Raw genomic sequence first — 18013 nt, 5'->3', positions numbered from 1 at the left:
GAAGCCGAGCCTTATACCAACGCAGGGGCTGTTACAAGTAAATAAACCTGGAAACAAGCCAACGCTGCTTGACCTTCGGCGAGCAAACTCAGAAAATATTTCTAAGGCATGAAGAAATATTCAGTACAATAACAAAGTTGAGAATTTTTTCTAAGTCATTTAAACACAAACTTGAAATTCAGAATCTCCTACCAAGAGGGCTCGGCTTGGTAAAACGTTCGATGCCGACCCCCTTAAAACTATTACATCTGGCATGGCAAATCCTAAACGTTCGGAGCCATCCAGTCCAAAAGCAAAGTTCAAAAATATTCAGAAACAAAACAAAATAAAACTTAAAGAGAATCCTAAACTTGGGCATCTTCGACAACTTTGTCTTGAGCCTCGGGATGGCTCTCATCATCTCCGGCTTTTTCCTGTTGATCGGCCACAGGCGCTTCGGTCATTTCTTCATCTTCATCCTCAGGAGGCAGGGGTTGGCACTCCTCTTCGGAGTAAGGAAGCTCAAGATCCGGCACGGTCGGCTCAGGAAGCTGCTTCAAAAAGCCAGAATCGGCTTGAATTGCCATTACCGCAGCCATAGCCTCGGCACCAGCAGTATAACCCAGCTTAAAGAAATTTGGAAGCCGAGCCTCAAGCTCGTCATTCACCATCTTATGTGCTATCTGGGTATACTCCAGTGCAGCTCGGTTTATTCCGGCCTCATAGCCTTTGGCGTCGGCAGCTTTGAGTTTCCCTTTCTCTTCCACCCTCATTTTTTCGGCATCGGCCTCGACAGCAGCCTTAACGTCGGCAAGCTCCTTCTTCAGCCTCTCCACTTCTACCTCCGCATCCTTTGCCTGCTGATCCGAGATCCTCCATTTGGTTCGGTACGAATCTCGGTCAGACCTGTATCGTTCACGCTCGGCAGAGACTTTGGTGGCCTTGTCATAGGCTTTCAGGGCAGCCTGTCCAGCCTGTCAAAAATGTGGAAGTAAAGATTACCACAAGAAAAAATCACAAGTACAAAATCTAAGCACAAGTTATACCTGCACAAGATGGGAGCACATTTCTCCGAGCCCAGGAATCAGATCGGTCGGCACTTGGTCATAGTCTCTTGGAAGAGCTAGACCCCTGAGGAGCGTCACTGCGAGGTTTGGTTCTTCCTTAACGGAATCACTCAGCTGCAGGACTCTCCCATCAGACATTGTATAGGAGGGACTGAATTGGCATCGGACAGCAGCTTCTGTTTCAGGGTCGGTGAGGTTGATATGAGGTTCGGGAAGAATCCTCTGCTCCTTGGACGGAGAGGCTCGTGCAACGCTTGATGGGGCAGACTGAGCAATGTTCTGTGGCAAAACATCCTCGGATGTTTTGTCTTTTTTCCTTTTGCTGTGTCTGCTGGTCGGAAGAGCCTCAACTGCGAGCAGGGTTTGCCGACTTCGTTGGAATGACGGGCCTGGGGACATTTCTCCTCGACATATCTTCGTCAGCGAGGTCGGCTAGAACGTTGGATCTAAGCGGAGTGAGCCACTCCTCGGCCGTATATCCAATCTTCGGCAGCCGCACTCCCTGTTGCCGCTTCTCCCGAACGCCTTCGACGTTTGAAGCACCCCCCTTTTTGGATACTCCGGTGGTCTTGGGGGCACCTGTTTTCTTCTTCCCTAGTTCGGCTTCGGCCTCTTTACTTTTCTCCTTCCTTCTCAGCACACCCTTGTATGAGGGTTTATAATCAAGAAGAGTTGGAGCGTGTCGGCAAGCTTGTGCGAGGAACATGTCGCAAGCCTTCTCTTGAGAATTTGTATTAAGTCCTTTTGATATAGGACCGAGCTCTGCAAACGAAAGATAGCAGGAGTGCAAACGTTAAGCAACAAACGAAAAGGCGAGCAAAATTTTTATTAGATTAAGAAAGGAACGGTTCGTTGGTACCTCTCGTATCCTTAACTTTAGGGACTGCGTACCGACGGAGACCGTCGCCAAATTCGTAGTTCCCGTGGACTTCGAGGTAAAAATCGGCCCACTTATCCGTGTCGGATAAACCCTGGATGAAGGGGCTCTTTTTAGGACGGGTTGAAAGGTACCGACGGCCAGATTTACCATGACGAGACATGGTGTAGGTGAAGAAAAGGTCCGTCGGCTTGAAGTCCAGATTTTGGCTCTCCATCAGAGCAATTACCGACATGATGATTCGGTAACTGTTGATTGCCAATTGATGGGGTGCCAAACTAAACTTCCATAGTATCTCCCTAAGGAAGGGGTGGAGGGGGAACCGAAGCCCGGCCTCGCAGATGGCCATTAGGGGCACGGTTTTATGCTCGGGACGGTGATCCCTGTGGTCTTTTATATCGGTGCTCTTGACTTTGTGAATCAGAACGTCTTCGGGAATGTCGTACTTCGTACGAAACGCTTCATACTCTCCCGGATCGCCACTAAAGTAGTGGGCATAAGGGCATAGCAGTCCCTTGTCAAAGAGATCAGCATCGCTCGGCGCCAACGTTGAAGCCTCGGCCCCTGACATAAGCCTCGACTTGGCTTCTTGTCCCACCCGTGGCTCGGTCTCAGATTGGGTGTCAGAAGAAAAACTAATCTCAGGCTCCGTAGTGAATCCGTCTGCAGCATACTCGAAGTCACCCTCGGCGTTAGAATCGTCTGTCACTGGAGAAGTTGCCGACATCCTCATTGAAGAAGATATAACCGCTCGGCTATTCCTCAACCTACGCCACTCGAGAAGCTCGCTGATGAATTGACGATCGGATTCGGTTTCCGAGCAATCGGAGTCTGAAGACACGTCGATGACCTCGTGAGCCAGACCTAGGAAAAGAACAAAGGGGTATTAAGCTATTGAAATCTGCGTCGGCAAAGAAAATCGTTGGGAAGTTTGGTTCATCTTATCGGCTCACGAGTCATATTCTAACCTATAATGGGCTCGGCACTTCTTTAAAGATTCCCAAGCGTTCGGCAAACAAGAGAGTTGGGGACCGTTCGGTAATTTACCCCCATCGAAAGAAATCGTTCGGCGAGCCCCAGACATCCTATGGGGGCTCGGAAGAACAAGTTGAGTTCAGGGATGAACATCATCGTTCTCCCCAGAAATCTACTGTTCATACAGTACAAAAAACCCCAAAATCATCCCAGAAACCCAGAAAATAAGCGTGGAAAGCAAGATAAAGAGTGAGATGATAAGAATAGATGACATACCTGAAGATTTCTGTTGGAATGGGGCTTGAAGTTAAGAATCTGGATTCAAGCTAAGTTCTGGAACGGAAATGTAGAGAGAGAAGCTCCAAGCGTTAGAGAGAGAAAGTGCAGAAGAACTTTCTCTCTCCTCCCTCGCCGGTATTTATAAGCAGGGCGGGGCTTTTCGAATTTCCCGCCCATCATTTCACCGCCGAACCCCTCGCCAACCTCTACGTGACACGTGGCGACTGAAGTCCTTGCCCATGCCAGTCGTCTCTTCAACTGACACACCCGTTCAGATTCTTAACAGCTGTCACTTTATATGGGGCTCGGATTGATCTATCGAAGGTTCAAAGCTCGGCCAAATTTTAAATCAACCCATACCAAGTGAAGATCTTCGGCATGGGTTGAGGGGCTATTGTAGCAGGCCGAGCAAAATGTCTCGGGCCATTCCGAACGTGATCTAGTATTACTTTCAACTCCAAGACATCTTTCTTTGGACGTTCGGATCAGCAACCGTAGCCGAGGGTCCCTGTCGCCGAGGGTTCCTCTAATTACACCTCCTTTAATGCTCCATTCCCTACACCTACTCGGGGTGGAGGATACGTTCGTTTGGATAGCTGCCGAAGGTCCCACAACATGCTCGGTGCCGAGCATGGCTTGGCCGACGATCCAGCTCATCCGCATCAGAACAGCAACCCTGGCTATGATGATGGTCGTGACGTCATCCGAACGGTTATGAGGACAATGATGGTGGCAAGTGAAGGTGCCAGCTCATCATGAAAACGGTTGCAAAACCCTAAACGTGATACAACAGTGACATCAGCCGACGCGTGTCAAGCGTTGGTGCAATCTTGGAGACCAAGCGAAGGGTTTCCTATAAATATCCCATTATGCCTTCTTGGAAGAGGTATGCTCAAACAAAACCCTAGCTCCCAATCTCTAACTCTTCCTGGCAAGCAACCTGACTCTTGCACCGGAGGGCCATCTCGGAGTCCCTCCGGTGTGGTCTCTTAGTCGTGCTTCGTTTTGCAGGACTGATCAAGGAGATAGGAGCTAACCAAGAACCCACATTCAGAAAGTACGAACCAACCGGAACGGAGCTCCCACAGTATGTCACCTTTAAAAGACTCAGAATAATTGAGTGTTTTTTGGGTCTCATCAAAATATGTTATGGAGAAGGGTGTTAGGCACCGCGTGGCGATATCCCAAGACCATTGAATAATTAATTACTCATACAAAAACCTTTTATTTTTTTATCACTCGGTAATTCCTACACTATATTACAATATTGGGGGTTAGGGGAGGGTGCAGGGTTCGAACCCTGGATGAGCGTGGGGCAAGGGAATACCCTTCCTCTTGGGCTAGGCCACCACCTCACACAAAAATCTTAATTCACTGAATATTTGCCTCAAAACTATCATATGTTTACACAATTAAAATTACTATGTTATCATAAAATGTAAGTCAAGCGAGACTCATTTTCACATTTTCCCTTATTTCTCTCATTTCCTCTTCAATTTATCAGTAATTGCCTTCTCCTTTGTGTTGAAGATTATTCATTGAGAACTAAAAATTAAATTATTTGCATAATGAAAATTATAAATTTATCTAAAACATAAAAATTATTTTGATTTTTCATAATGTGATAGCTAAACACTTTTCGAATAGGAATCTATCTGAAGAAAAGTTCATAAGAAAATCAAGACATGATAGATTTTTAAAAATAGATAGATAGAAGTGTTTTTTTTTTCAACAACAAAGTGACATGTATGGATTATGCTCCCACTAGAAATCTTTTTTTCAACAACAGATTCTTATTTCTAATTCGAAAAAGAATCGCAATGTAAATAACCATCAAAGAATATTGTCACGGAAAGATCCTTCATGCCATGTGAGTAATGAGGTTTCGTACGTCAGAGAAAGATCAAATAAAAAAAGAAAGGTCATGGCTGACGGATAGAGAACCAGAGATGGTGACCACGGCAACTGCGGTTGCCGGAGTGGGCGATGACTAGAGGCTTTGTCCCACGACTGGCGGCAGACCATGGCGACCGGCAAATAACAAGGTTTTACATAATGTTTGATACCAAAAATGAAATTCTAGAAAGTGCCAAAAAAAAAAAACATACGAACTTCAGCACTGACCTTTATTTTATAATGTTTGACACCAAAATTTGATATGCTCAAACAGCAATTAATCAAATCGTACCAAATCTTTGATGTGAGGAGGAGATTCACGCAAACACGAGCACAATTTTATTGATAATAGCACACAAACTCTTACATAAATTTCAGTCTCACGTCTCCCTTCTCTCTCTTTTGCTCACTCAACTCCGACACTTACAACTGATATACAAACACATACATATAGCTGGCTGAGATCATCTCAGCTGTCCACACACGGCTCATAAACAGCCTCACATTTGGTAGGAATTAACCCGCCGAAAGCTACTCATAAACAGCCTCCAAAATGAGGTTTATTCACAACAATCTTTAAAAAAAAAAAAGCACGGGTAGAACACTAGTTGTTGATGATTCCTTATTATATCATCAGAAGATGGTATATGCTTGGAATTCTTCATTACTATGCTGATCTCAAAAGAACTGTTTACTACCACTTTTCGGGCCGAAAATGCTGCCATATGCTGAAGAGATGAGATCGACAAGGAGAGGAAATTGAAGAGACACAAAAGAGCTAATGGGCAGAAAGGCTAATGCAGCCACTGGAACAAGTATCCATGCCTTTTTGTGACCTAACACGAGATACAATGAAACACTGAAGGCCATGATCATGGTTGTTATTGAGAGGAACAGAGTAACCAGCCCATATATCAGTTGCCTTGGAAGAACATCGCGAAAATCACTTTCTGCATAGCGCGTTGTCAAGATGGACAAAAACAACAGAAGAGAAGTGGCGGATGTGAAGAGAGAAAGTGCATCTGAAATGACAAAGACAGTGAATGCCCATTCTTTGGAGAAATTTGGAAGGCCATAGTCATTATTGCCTCCAGGAACAGCAATTATAGCTGCAAATGCCACAGTGACAATAAGCGCTGCTGAAATGGTGCATGAATCTGCTGTGCCTTTCATCCATTTCCGACCTTCATCTACTAACTTCTCATGTTCTCTTGTAAATACCATTGCTGGTGTTTCTTTATCTTTGTTTAGCCCTTAGTTACACGAAGCGGGAGCGGGGACGGGAGCGGGGGCGGGGACGGGGGAGCGGATGATCACAGAAGTGTGGGAGCGCCATTGGGAGCGGTTAGGAAAAATTATTAAAATTATAAATATATTTCAAAATTTTATATTGTTAAATGTCAATATAAAAATATTATTCTACCACAAAATATTACTATTAAAATTATAAGTTTCTAGTTATATTTTAACATTTTTATTGTAGCACATGATTACACAATAGAGCTCTTTGTGCATATTAAGTAGGCGTAAACGTTAAGGGCATTAATATGACTCTAGAAGGTTAATATCAGATGTGCTTACTAACAAGATCAAAACAACTTTAAAGGTACTAATTGCAACTTGAATCGTAAGTCTCTCAACTGTTTTTTGGATGTAAGTTCCCATATAGGTAAGGAACGAGTTCCCGTCGTCATTGAGACGGGTTTCTTGGAGTTTCCTTCGACGGGAACGCGGAAACGCGTTTCCGTCGAAGAAACGTGGGCATAGTTGAAGGTTCCTGCAACTAAGGTTTAGCCGCTGTACATCACTGGGTTTCACATGTTTCTTCACTTCCTGCATGATGACCCATGAGTTTGAAAGAATGTAATCAATTTTTTTGGCACTATCAAAGAGCGAAAACGCGTATATAAATGTAATCAAAATTGATTCCCAAATGTTTGTACAGGGGAACCTGAGCTGCCCCCTGTCGAGGCAGCACCATAAAAGTTCAATGTCAGTTTTATGTTGATTGTTACGTGATTTCGTGCTGTATGTTACTAAGGGAACATTAAAAGATAAGTGATTTTCAAAATATTACGGCGCTTTGAATGTTAAGCATCATGGTGACTATGAGTTTAAGAATCGAATGCAGAGCCTGCATCTATCTCCAATAATATTCAAGGTTAATATGGAAATTAAGGAGCAAGATTAAGGAGAAATCTTAAATGGCCGGCCAGAAAGCCCCTCAACCTCAAGGAAAGAAGAAGATGAAAACAAATCATTAGAAAGAAGACGGCACTACAATTAATCATTAGAAAGTAAAGAGAGGAACTGCATTACCTTGTACCATTGAAACTCGCGCTGCATTTGTAGAGCTGCACCATTAACCGACTGGAGTTTATCTGGAGGTGCCAATTTTCCAGCTAAGTGCAGAATAGTGTTCTGAGACTTGTCCATAAGCAATGTTTGACAACGTCTATGGTGACTCATCTGATATATGAGGTTGAAAATACTTTCATGACGTTGTATCACCGCTCGTTGAAACAAGCTATAATCTTCTGAATCTCGAACCCAAGCGAGTTTGGGAACTGCTTCCACGATCTCTTCCACAACCTCGTGAATCCCTAACCTTGTTGCACTAATCATCGCCTCCGTCGCAAGTGAATCGTACTCGTTTAAGTCATTCAAAGTCAACATTACTTTAATGAGGTATCTGACTAGTTGAAGTGCTTGCTGATGCTTCTGTTTTCTTTAACACCAGGCACTGTAATTGCAAACAAAAAAGTTGCATGTGAATGTGATAGATTTATTCATTTTTGTGCACAAGATAAAAGAGAGGGAATCAAATGTGTGTGAGTTTAGTAAACTGGTACTGCCTGTTCATTACCTAATTCAGAGCATTTCCAAAGCTGCACCTGCCATTTTGGGCTCGCTGTATTGCCTAAAACCAGTTAAGGAATGATAAGTGTCGAGTTTTCAAACATATCAGAAGATAAAATGCATTGCTAGCTATTCCAAGGAAGTCCGATAGATAAATACGTAAATGCATTTTATAATGCCCATAAAAATAACACTAAAGATGTCTATTGTTTTGCTTACAGTGGGGTCCAGATATTATATAACGAAACAAAAATCGAGCCTTAAGTACCAATCAATTGCAATTGCCATCGTGATGGCGGCAGGTGGCATTTCCAGCAGATTTAGTCCTTCAGTTTGTGATGGAAACGAACTCTAGGTGCTCTAGGTGGTTGCCGATCTTGGTCACTCCACCCATCTTCACGAGTGTCACTGGCAGGTCAGGCTCCGACGTCTCATTTCACGTGAATTTTCTGTGCATTTTGCTTTGTTTTGTTGCATGTTGTTGGTTGTTTTAGTGTACTTTATCTTCTTATTTATATAACTGGGATGATCTTATTCGAAAAATAATAATAATAATAATAAGCTAACCCAAAAGACATCCCAATGATGTAGGATTAAGAAAGTACCTGACAAACCAAAAATGGAGAATATTTTACCTAGGAAGCGAGCCCAATAGTACTTATGCGCCGGTAGTTCAGAGTTGTTAACTGGATTCTCGATCCCAAACTCAGCTTTACTGGAGTCTTCAGCATAATTCTCAAACTTGACGGGAATATCTTCATCTCTTCTGGAGTCTTCAGCATAATTCTTAAACTTCACGGGAACATCTTCGTGGAAACACAACCAAAGGAAACACAAAATCAAACATGTAAGATAACAAAAATAGGAAACATTCAACAAGGAAACCAAAATAGGACAAGATAATGTCTTACAATTTTTTCGTGAACAAACGAAATCAAGAAAAAAAAAAAAAACAAATTTACCAAGCTAGTTAATTTTTTCGATAAGTCAAGGTGTTCAGGTTAACTTATGCAAACCTCAAGTTCTCGACTAGCATAAATTTGCCCCCTACAAAAGTTATTGATGTAGGACAAGATCGTAGGATTTTTTATATTTTGGAAACCTTTATTTAGGAACAATATTATTATGAAATTATATTTGTGCTGCTTGTTTTGCACGTGTCTTATTTTTCTAATTCCTAATTTTTATAGGATTTATTATTCCTTGGAGATGTTATTTCCCTGGAGATTTTATTTTCCTTTTTATTATGGTCTTGGTTTTCAAGTAATTGTTTTGCTTGGTCTCCTCTCTAGGTAGTTACCTTATTGTTAGGACTCCTATTAGTATAAATAGGGGTGTAAGTTATTCAATTATTAAAACTTTTAAACTTTTAATCAATAATATTGCAGAGATTCTCTCTTTATTTCTTGTGCGCAAGATTTGCTCATTGTGACGAGTTATTTATCTCATTTGGACTGATACATTAACTAGTGTCTCGTGAATTCCGCTGCGTCAGTTACTCCGTTTAATACTACATTAGGAGGTTAGGAGGAGCACGCCTTTAAATCCTAGTTGCTAGGTGGTCTTGCATCGCTGATTCCTGGGCTCCCATTTCGTTTCTTTGGGCCTACACCAAACATTTTTTATTTCTTTTAATTTTTAGAGACCCCTTCAAGCAGCTGGCGTTTTCAAATTGATGTAAATGTTCTCAGCATGTCATTAACATGTATTAATTATCAAAATACGTCTTGGGCTGTCATTTTTTCCTTATTTTTTGAATTAAAGAAGATGTATTGTGAGAGAATGGTCTGTCTCGTAAAACAGAAAATAAGTAATTAAAAAATAAATACATTAACAGAACGGGGCTTAAATATCCTAGTGCTTAGAGCATTGCAATGGTGATAATCAAAACCAATAACCAAAATGTGCTTAGAGCATTCGCAATGGTAATAATCAAAGCCAATAACCAAAATGTATTACGTTAGCATTTGATTATCCATTTAGTCCATAATCAAACATAACAACCTCTACCTCCACATTGGTTATTTTTGCAGCCTTAACCAAAAATCTCCCACAAAACACAATGCACAATATGCACATTTGTCCAATCGCAAATGAGTTTCAATCACGCACCCGATCACACCAAATTATTCGTCTCTATGAGAAGATTCCAATGTGAGGTGTTTTTTGAGTTATTGAGTTTGGTTATTGGTAAAAGTTGATCGATAAGTTTGGTTATGGAATTGGTGAAATTTGGTTATTTGCTAAAAGATTTGTAATTTTGCTTATTACAATGTGGAGTGTTTTTTTAACATTGTTGTTAAATTTTTTTATCCACACCCATTTGTTTATTACAATGAGGATGCTCTTATATCATGATTATCATCCATTTAAAGGTTTTTATTCTAGTCAAGAAACTCTTGTTTTTGTTTCTATTTTCTAATTTTGGTATTTTCTCTAATTTTTGGGATTTTCCATTTTTCAGTAAGTTTTCTAGGGTTTTGACCCGGCTACAAAAAGGGTGTTGTAACCTAATTTTGTGTTTTACTTTCATCAAGAATATTATTTTCTTGTGAATTCAAGAACTGGTCATGGATTTGAGTGTCTATTTTGATTGGATTAGTACGCTAATTAATCTCTCGTAAATTCCACTGCATCAAAAAGCCAACTTGGGTTTTTGTTTTACACTTAATCTAGGGGTTTTTTTTTTTTTTTTTTTTTGCATTTGTTACTTTTTAGATTTTTTCTTGAATATTTTCAAAATTTTTTTTGGAAAAAGTCATAATTTTTTATTTTTTTGATTCATCTCGCCAAACCGAACCAATAATCTGTAAAAAATTTGACGCAAAACTAACAAATGTGATCATAGATGATGCGTTCCCAAAACTAAAGTTGGGACTTCGCATCTCTCTTTTTGTGTCAAATTTTCAGTTAATAATGGCCGCTAAATTAAAGAGGTGGGAGGGTAACTAGGAACTTACGATCATAGACGATACGTTCCCAAAAGTTGAGGTCCGTCCCACTTGGAAATGCTTTTGCCTGTCTAGCTATTGCTCCTAAACCACAATCGTAGTTCTTTGGTGTCTGTGATAGAGCCAACTGCGGATACCAATGAACCAAATCCAAAGCTATATCTGCCAAACAGAAGAATCATCATCATTTCATTATAGGAAAAATGAAAGCCCAGAACTTGTTTTGATAATTAATATCCGTCAAGGTAATTAGTTGACATACTAATTTGTGTTAATTAATGATTTTGTATGTCCACATTTTCCTTTTTCATACTCCATTTGTCAAGAATCTGGCTTTTCTCCAATATTTCATTTAGGCTGTGTTTGGATGGCAGGTATCTTAGGGAGAATGAAAATGTAATTCCAAAAATCTAACATATTCCTATGTTTGTGAAGAGTGAAAATGGGAATAAGAATATTACTAATCTCCCTATCCAGGAGTAATTACATTCTTGAATAGAGGAGAAATCTAATCCCTCCTACCCCCATGTGAATCTTGGATTCCTAGCTCGATTAACATAAAAAGAAAACGTATGATTTTAGGATATTTTCAAAATAAATGATTCCTAGAAAAGATTACTTAATTAATCAAAACGTCGGAATAGAATTACTCCGGGTATCGAATTACTAGGAATTTAATTCTTGATAATCAAATTCCTATTCCTACAAAAGTTTACAGGCATCCAAACTGAGTCTAAGGTAAATTGGATCCTTCAATCAGACATTGTCAAGCATCTACCATTCCGCACCGATGCTCCAAGTTGTTTATTCTTTCTTGCGTGCGCACAAATCATATGTGTATCTTAAAAAAAAAAATTACTAACAAAAATTTAGGTTCGGACCATATTTTTTTACTTTTTCGATTCCTTTCGTAGAGTCAAACTAATATTCCGTAAAATTTCTGACGCAAAACTAACATATGCGAAAAAAATTTGATTAAGAAAAAAAAAAAAAAAAACCACAGTATCTGGCGAGAAGACAAAAAGCAAGCTTGAGCTCGGCGAGGGAATACTCATCATAGTATCCGGAAGTTATAACATCAATGAGAAGCTCAGCACCAGACGGTACTTTATCATATTCGGAGGAGAGGAAAAGCATAGACATGGCCACCTCATCTTCACCAGTAGCCTTCAACAAATATTCAAGCGTCTCCCTTTTCTTCTTATTAACAGCCGCATAATGAACCGGTAACCACCCCTGGCCCTCCCTCATGCACAACAACTCCCGGTTCTTCCCCACCAAAAGTTTCGCCGCCGCGGTGTTATCGACCAACGCGCTGAGGTGGAGGGGGGTGTTTCCGGCTTCGTCGCGGTGTGCCAAGGCCTCCGCCGGCATCCGCTCCAGCAACTTCCTCACGAAGGGGATCGCCATCGGTCCCACTCCGGTGGCCAAGTACAGTGCTGACTCTAGTTCTCTGGTGATTGGGGCTGTGATTGCCTCTGGATGGTCTTTGAAAAATTCATTGGCGGCATCCCAGTCCCCTTTTAGTGCGGCTTTCACAAGTGGTGTGTATTTCCAGTATTCGTCCTTCTTTCCCGATTTTCTTTTCTCTATTCCTGTGCAGTGGAGGATTAATTAATAACTCAAAAATTAGTAGTAGTAATTACTAAGATGAAGACATTTTTAGAATTTGGCCACCTGATTTGCATTCAGAATTGTCATTGTGCAGAATCGCATTTTGGGTGTTTCGTCACATATTCTAAAATGCATTTCAAAAAATAAACCCATACGTCAACAATGCACATTTTAAAATAAATTCATTTTGGATTCTAAATATCCTTTCGCTGCCAAAATCTTTCTGTCGTCAAATTCTTTTTGTATCACTCAAATACTTTTACAGATTCTTGGTATAATAGAAAATTTTAAAACTACAGTTTGATGAGCAGGAATCCAAAACATAATTGGCTCCGAACCCCTAAAAAACACTACCAAATGTAGTTTTTGTTTGTTAGGCTTCAGTGGTGAAGTTTTGAATTTTGGTCAAACACCAAAATGTTCACTAAAGAAGTAAAAAGATCAAAAGATAAATGAGTTGGTTAATAGGGTTAGCCTTGTAGTCTAAAGGCCTGAACTTTAGGGGTTTTTTTCTTCTTAAGAGTTCAAGTTCAAAATATCTTAGATATTATCTTAACTCTTTCAAATCGATCAGAAACATTATTGTGGAGAATGGATACGGCATTCAAACCTTTTCTTCTCGTTTCTTCTGCTGTCCCCATAATCGGCCTGTCAAATAAAGTACTTGAATAAGAAGCCATGACCACACTTGAGTGAAGTAATAACTATCTCTCTCTGGTCTCTGCTCTTGAGATCCTCGTTGTGCTGTTTTAATTAAGCTAAGTGTAATTTCAATTACCTTCACATATATATACCACACCACCACTAGTGTCCAAGAAGGAAAGAATTCCTAGGCATCATGACAAATAGGCCGTACTAGCTATAACTTCAATGGTATCTCAATTAAATAGAAACGGGATGAGCTACAGATACAGACATTCTGAGTTCGAAATAAAATCAGACCGCAAAAAATAAATTTCATGTAAATTCTCAAGTCCCGATGTGAATGACCTACTTTTGAAGGCAAGGGCGAAGGCAATTGGTGGGTGGGAGTGGCACGTGCCACCCCCGGTCCAAAAATAGTAGAGAAAAAATTTGAGGTCTACGCAAATACGCTCTCAGCTGTGAAAAATTGTTCTCCTTTTCAGTCCAATTCAATAGGAAAATTATTCTTTTCCAAAAATTTATTTAGAATGAGTAATTATTCAATAATCAAGAAATACCACCACGTGATGCTTCAAACCACTTTACAACCACACGTTCCTACGAAGTTCATACACTTAATGGTAGACTCTACAAGAATGTGTGGTTGTAAAGTGGTCCGGAGTACCATGTGACGGTACTCCCGGACTATTGGACAATTTTCTGGATTGAAAAGAACATCGAGTTCCATTTTGATAGATCATTAAACTATGTATGTTCTATATATGAGCCTATGAGGTATGATTAAACTATGAAAATGTGTAAAAATAATTGGTATTATGATTGGGTAATTTAGAATGCTGAACTTTTTGAAGTGGTAAGCATGTTAATATTTTTAGGTGTCATAATTTTGGCTCCGCCGCTGTGGGGAGGGGAATAGTCCTGGTGTGCATAAAATAGTCCGGACAACATTATATACTGTCACAAAAAATAAATAAGCCGTACTAGGTGGTTGTACAAGAAAGTAAGAGGAAAAAATATAAGAGCTAGGGCGGTCTCCCACATCGGAAGTTTTGGATTGTTGTGTTCTCGCGTATAGGGTTCTTCACCACTTATCGAGTCATCAATTGCCTAGATAAGTTGGTGCGTGGAATTACTCTTCTATCATTCCTCAAAAAAAATACCATGCTTTCCCACTTGTTGGGTGTCGGGCTGCCTCCCGTATTGGGAGTTTTAAATTGTTTTGTGCTCACGTATAAGGGTCCTCCACCATGCACTTACCTAGTCAACAATTTCCTAGTTAAGTTGGTGTGTGGAATTACTCTTCTACCCTTTCTAAAAAAGTAAGAGGTAGAGCGGGAAAAAAAATATGTGCCTTACCTTCAATTTTGTTAAAATGCTAAAGTCAGTACTCTTTAAGATGCTTCATGCTACTCAATTAAAAAATAGAACAAAAGAGTACATCGGAAAAGCGATTACTTGAAAATGAAGAAAATAATTTATATTACTTTTTCCAACTTTTTTCCCCACTAAATTACATCAGATATGCTTACGTACCAAAGAAAGTTAAAAAAGAGAAAAGAGAAGTAAACTTGTTTTACAACTCTGTTTCTCACCTCTAAGGATTCGAGAGGATATAGGCTTTCGTTTTTCATGCTTCTAGCCTACGGAGCATGCGTATTAGTACCCGTAGTGTGCTGAGCACTGGTACTTGTAATTAAATACGTGCTGGGTACATGAAACACAGGCCAAAAATTTTCTCTATAACTTTTGTCGTACCCCATATAGAACTATAGAAGTATACCCAATATTTTTCAAGCCATACCAACACAGAGATAAGTAGTTTATTAGATTTCCTACCTCTATGCTTAGCATGATTGTACATTGTGGCCCCAAAGTCCTCTAGATAGTTACATTAAACTCGGATTTATACCTTAAGTTCGGCATTAAATTGTTATTTGATGTTGGATTCTTAATCGTCCAAGTCTTTTAACCATTTTTTTTTTTAAATTTGAACTGGAATTATTACGTGTAATACATGCATCACTCTAACTTATAAAAATACATTTGTTATAGTTGTACCCCAAGCCAAAATAGCTCGTACCAAAAAAATTTAGCTAGGTTTCACCATATCAATGTACTTATAGCGTACCAGTACCGTACACGTGCTTTCCTAGCTTCTAGTTCCACGCAGTAATGACAAAAATACTTGTTCTCGTTATGTGCTAATTAGATGTTGTATGATTCCATATCTATTATGATTATCTGTACTTGATCTGCTTGTATCTTTGCTTGTTGGTCATGATTGCTGACTTTCTTCCTCTTTCTCAAAGGAAAAAAGAAGAAAACATTGAAAGGTGAGGCGGGTTGAGGAAGTTATTGTTGAAGATTGGAGTTTTCTCACGTTTTCCACAAGAGGGAGGATTTTGGTCAAAGAAGATCTTCAGAGGATTGGCTCAAAATCCCCTCCAGCAGCTATGTTTGACAAAAGGAAGCTTTGGGATAAAGCTGCATTAAAAGTCTCAATGGGAATTTTCATCCCCTCCAGCAGCTATGTTTGACAAAAGGAAGCTTTGGGATAAAGCTGCATTAAAAGTCTCAATGGGAATTTTCTTCTCTGGCGTGGCTGTGAACATGGTTTTACTCCTCCCTATATATACCCTAGTAGTTTGCTATTGTAAAGTAACACAGAGATCTGAGAGTTTGTGAGTTTGGGTGGGTGTACACTGGGATTGGGTGAGAGTTTGTAAATCCTCCAAATACAAATCAGTTGTCCGTGGAGTAGGCGATTTGCCGAACCACGTAAATCCGTTGTCTCTGTGTTCAATTGGGTGTGTGTGTTTCTTTGTGTGTTTTTGGTTTGATCCTTATTTCCGCAACAATTGGTATCAGAGCACTAGGGAACCAAAACTTGCGAAACCACCGCCATTTTTTGTTCTCTGTCCGAAATTGCAGGTTTTCGAAACTGCTTGAAAACTTGATCTGATCTGTTCATCCCGTTCGTATCGTTGATACAAAGAGATTTGTGTAAAACCCATCTCAATCGGAGCAGTAACTACCTCTCACGCGCCGTTCAATCGTGGAGCGTGTAAGGCTAGTTAGCGTGTGTTCACGCTTTGTCCAAAGGTTGAAGAAGAAGCTGAATTTGCTTCCTGTACCTGCTTGTTGGTTCATTAGAAGACGTTTGACCGGTCAATTTACTCTTCGACGTTTTTTGACCAGCTAGTTTTGATCAGTCCAGTCAGCCGCACCTAGTCAGCCGACTACGTTTTGTTTTCGCGATTTCAGAGCCATTCTTATTCCAATTTCAGCGTGTGAGTAGTTAATTTTTGACTATCTCGACGTCCCAGATCCAACCGTACACTTTGTTTTGCGTGATTCCTCTCCAAAGTTGCTGCTGTAGTTCAACGCAGCCTATAAACGCTATTAGCGTTTCTGAGCGACGGTTCTTTTTCGAGGATTTTTCCTAAGGAGTCCCGGATGGCCGAAGCATCTGAAAATGTTGTCACCGAGCCCCCTATAGGCTCTATGCGGAGGACCACGGTGTCCAATGCCAAGTTCGAGGTGGAGAAATTCGATGGCACCAATAACTTTGGCATGTGGCAGTGCGAGGTGAAGGATGTATTGATCCAACAAGAGTTGGATATTGCATTGGAGGATAAGCCCAATGATATGGTGGAGAAAGACTGGGATAGATTGAATCGCCAAGCTTGCGGCACAATCCGTTTGTGTCTTGCAAAAGATCAGAAGTATTCTGTTATGAAGGAGACGAAGGCTAAAGAATTATGGAAAAAGCTCGAGGATAAGTTCATGACCAAAAGCGTAGAGAACCGCCTCTACCTGAAGAAGAAGCTCTTCCGTTTCCAGCACCGTGCAGGTACCCCGATGATTGAACACTTAAATGAGTTCAATAAGATACTTGCTGATCTACAGAATCTGGATGCCAATATCCTTGACGAGGATAAGGCACTGCTGCTGCTGAATTCTCTTCCTGATGAGTATGATCACCTGATCACTACTCTGTTGTATGGTAAAGAAGAGATTAAGTTTGAAATCGTGTCCAATGCTTTGATCAATAATGAGTATCGCAGGAAAGACAAGGAGACTCACAGGGACACGACAACTGAAGCTCTGATTGTGAGAGGCAACTCTCGGCCCCAATCGAGAGGAGCCCCTCAGTTCCGCATTCCGAAAGATGTATGTGCCTATTGTCGTCAGAAAGGGCATTGGAAGGCAGATTGTCCAACACTAAAGAAAGTGAAGGACACAGAGGATTCCAACGCCAACATTATTTTTATGGAGGATGAAGATGTTGCTCTTGTCAGTTCATCATTAGCTATCCATCCTGATAACTGGATATTTGATTCTGGTTGTACCTATCATATGTGTCCCAACAAGGACTTGTTCTCCAGCTTCAAGGAGTTGGATGGAGATTCAGTTATTATGGGCAATGGCCATGCCTGTAAGACTATGGGGATAGGTAAAATCAGCTTGTTTTTGTATGATGAATCTGTATTTGTTTTGTCTGATGTTCGGTATGTCCCGAACCTGAAGCAAAATCTCATCTCTTTGGGAGCTTTAGAGTCCACAGGTTTAGTGATTTCTGTGGAAGGTGGAGCTCTAAAGATTAGTTCAAAGAATCTGGTCGTGATGAGAGGCATCCGACGCAACAACCTATACTTCCTTGAAGGGAGTAAAGCTGAAGGTGGAGCTGCCACCGTTATTGGGGAATTTGATTTTGAATCTACTGCAGATCTGTCCGCTGAAGTTATTGAGAGTGAGTTTGATGGTGGTTCAAGCTCAGTCCACCTGATTCAATGTTAAGCACCTTCGGGGTGCATGCGCCTCTGGGGCGCCTGGCTCAATTGAGGTTGAGCATTTGGCTTGATGTGGGT

General features: G+C 40.6%; 1 protein-coding gene across 1 annotated transcript; it reads right to left on the bottom strand.

Moving 5' to 3' along the window:
* Window positions 1–5472: 5472 nt before the first annotated feature.
* On the bottom strand, window positions 5473–13156 carry LOC131326816 (uncharacterized). The gene is made up of 8 exons (XM_058359701.1): window positions 13108–13156; window positions 11882–12478; window positions 10893–11045; window positions 8538–8738; window positions 7926–7993; window positions 7393–7794; window positions 6882–6906; window positions 5473–6314 (listed from the first exon to the last, which is right to left on the bottom strand). The coding sequence occupies exons 1-8, from the start codon at window positions 13136–13138 to the stop codon at window positions 5752–5754; spliced, it is 2040 nt and encodes a 679-aa protein (XP_058215684.1). The 5' UTR covers window positions 13139–13156; the 3' UTR covers window positions 5473–5751.
* Window positions 13157–18013: the final 4857 nt, after the last annotated feature.

The sequence above is a fragment of the Rhododendron vialii genome, chromosome 5a (assembly GCF_030253575.1).
Source record: "Rhododendron vialii isolate Sample 1 chromosome 5a, ASM3025357v1".
NCBI lineage: Eukaryota > Viridiplantae > Streptophyta > Magnoliopsida > Ericales > Ericaceae > Rhododendron > Rhododendron vialii.
This window is presented reverse-complemented; position numbering and strand designations above follow the sequence as displayed.

Bases quoted from the DNA above. Each gene is read 5' to 3' on its own strand.
- LOC131326816 (XM_058359701.1), bottom strand. From the start codon at position 13,138: ATGGGGACAGCAGAAGAAACGAGAAGAAAAG. The intron at 12,479-13,107 runs GTTTGAATGCCG...TCCACTGCACAG, and splicing joins AGAAGAAACGAGAAGAAAAG to GAATAGAGAAAAGAAAATCG. The intron at 6,315-6,881 runs GTGATGTACAGC...GGCTAAACAAAG, and splicing joins GAAGAAACATGTGAAACCCA to ATAAAGAAACACCAGCAATG.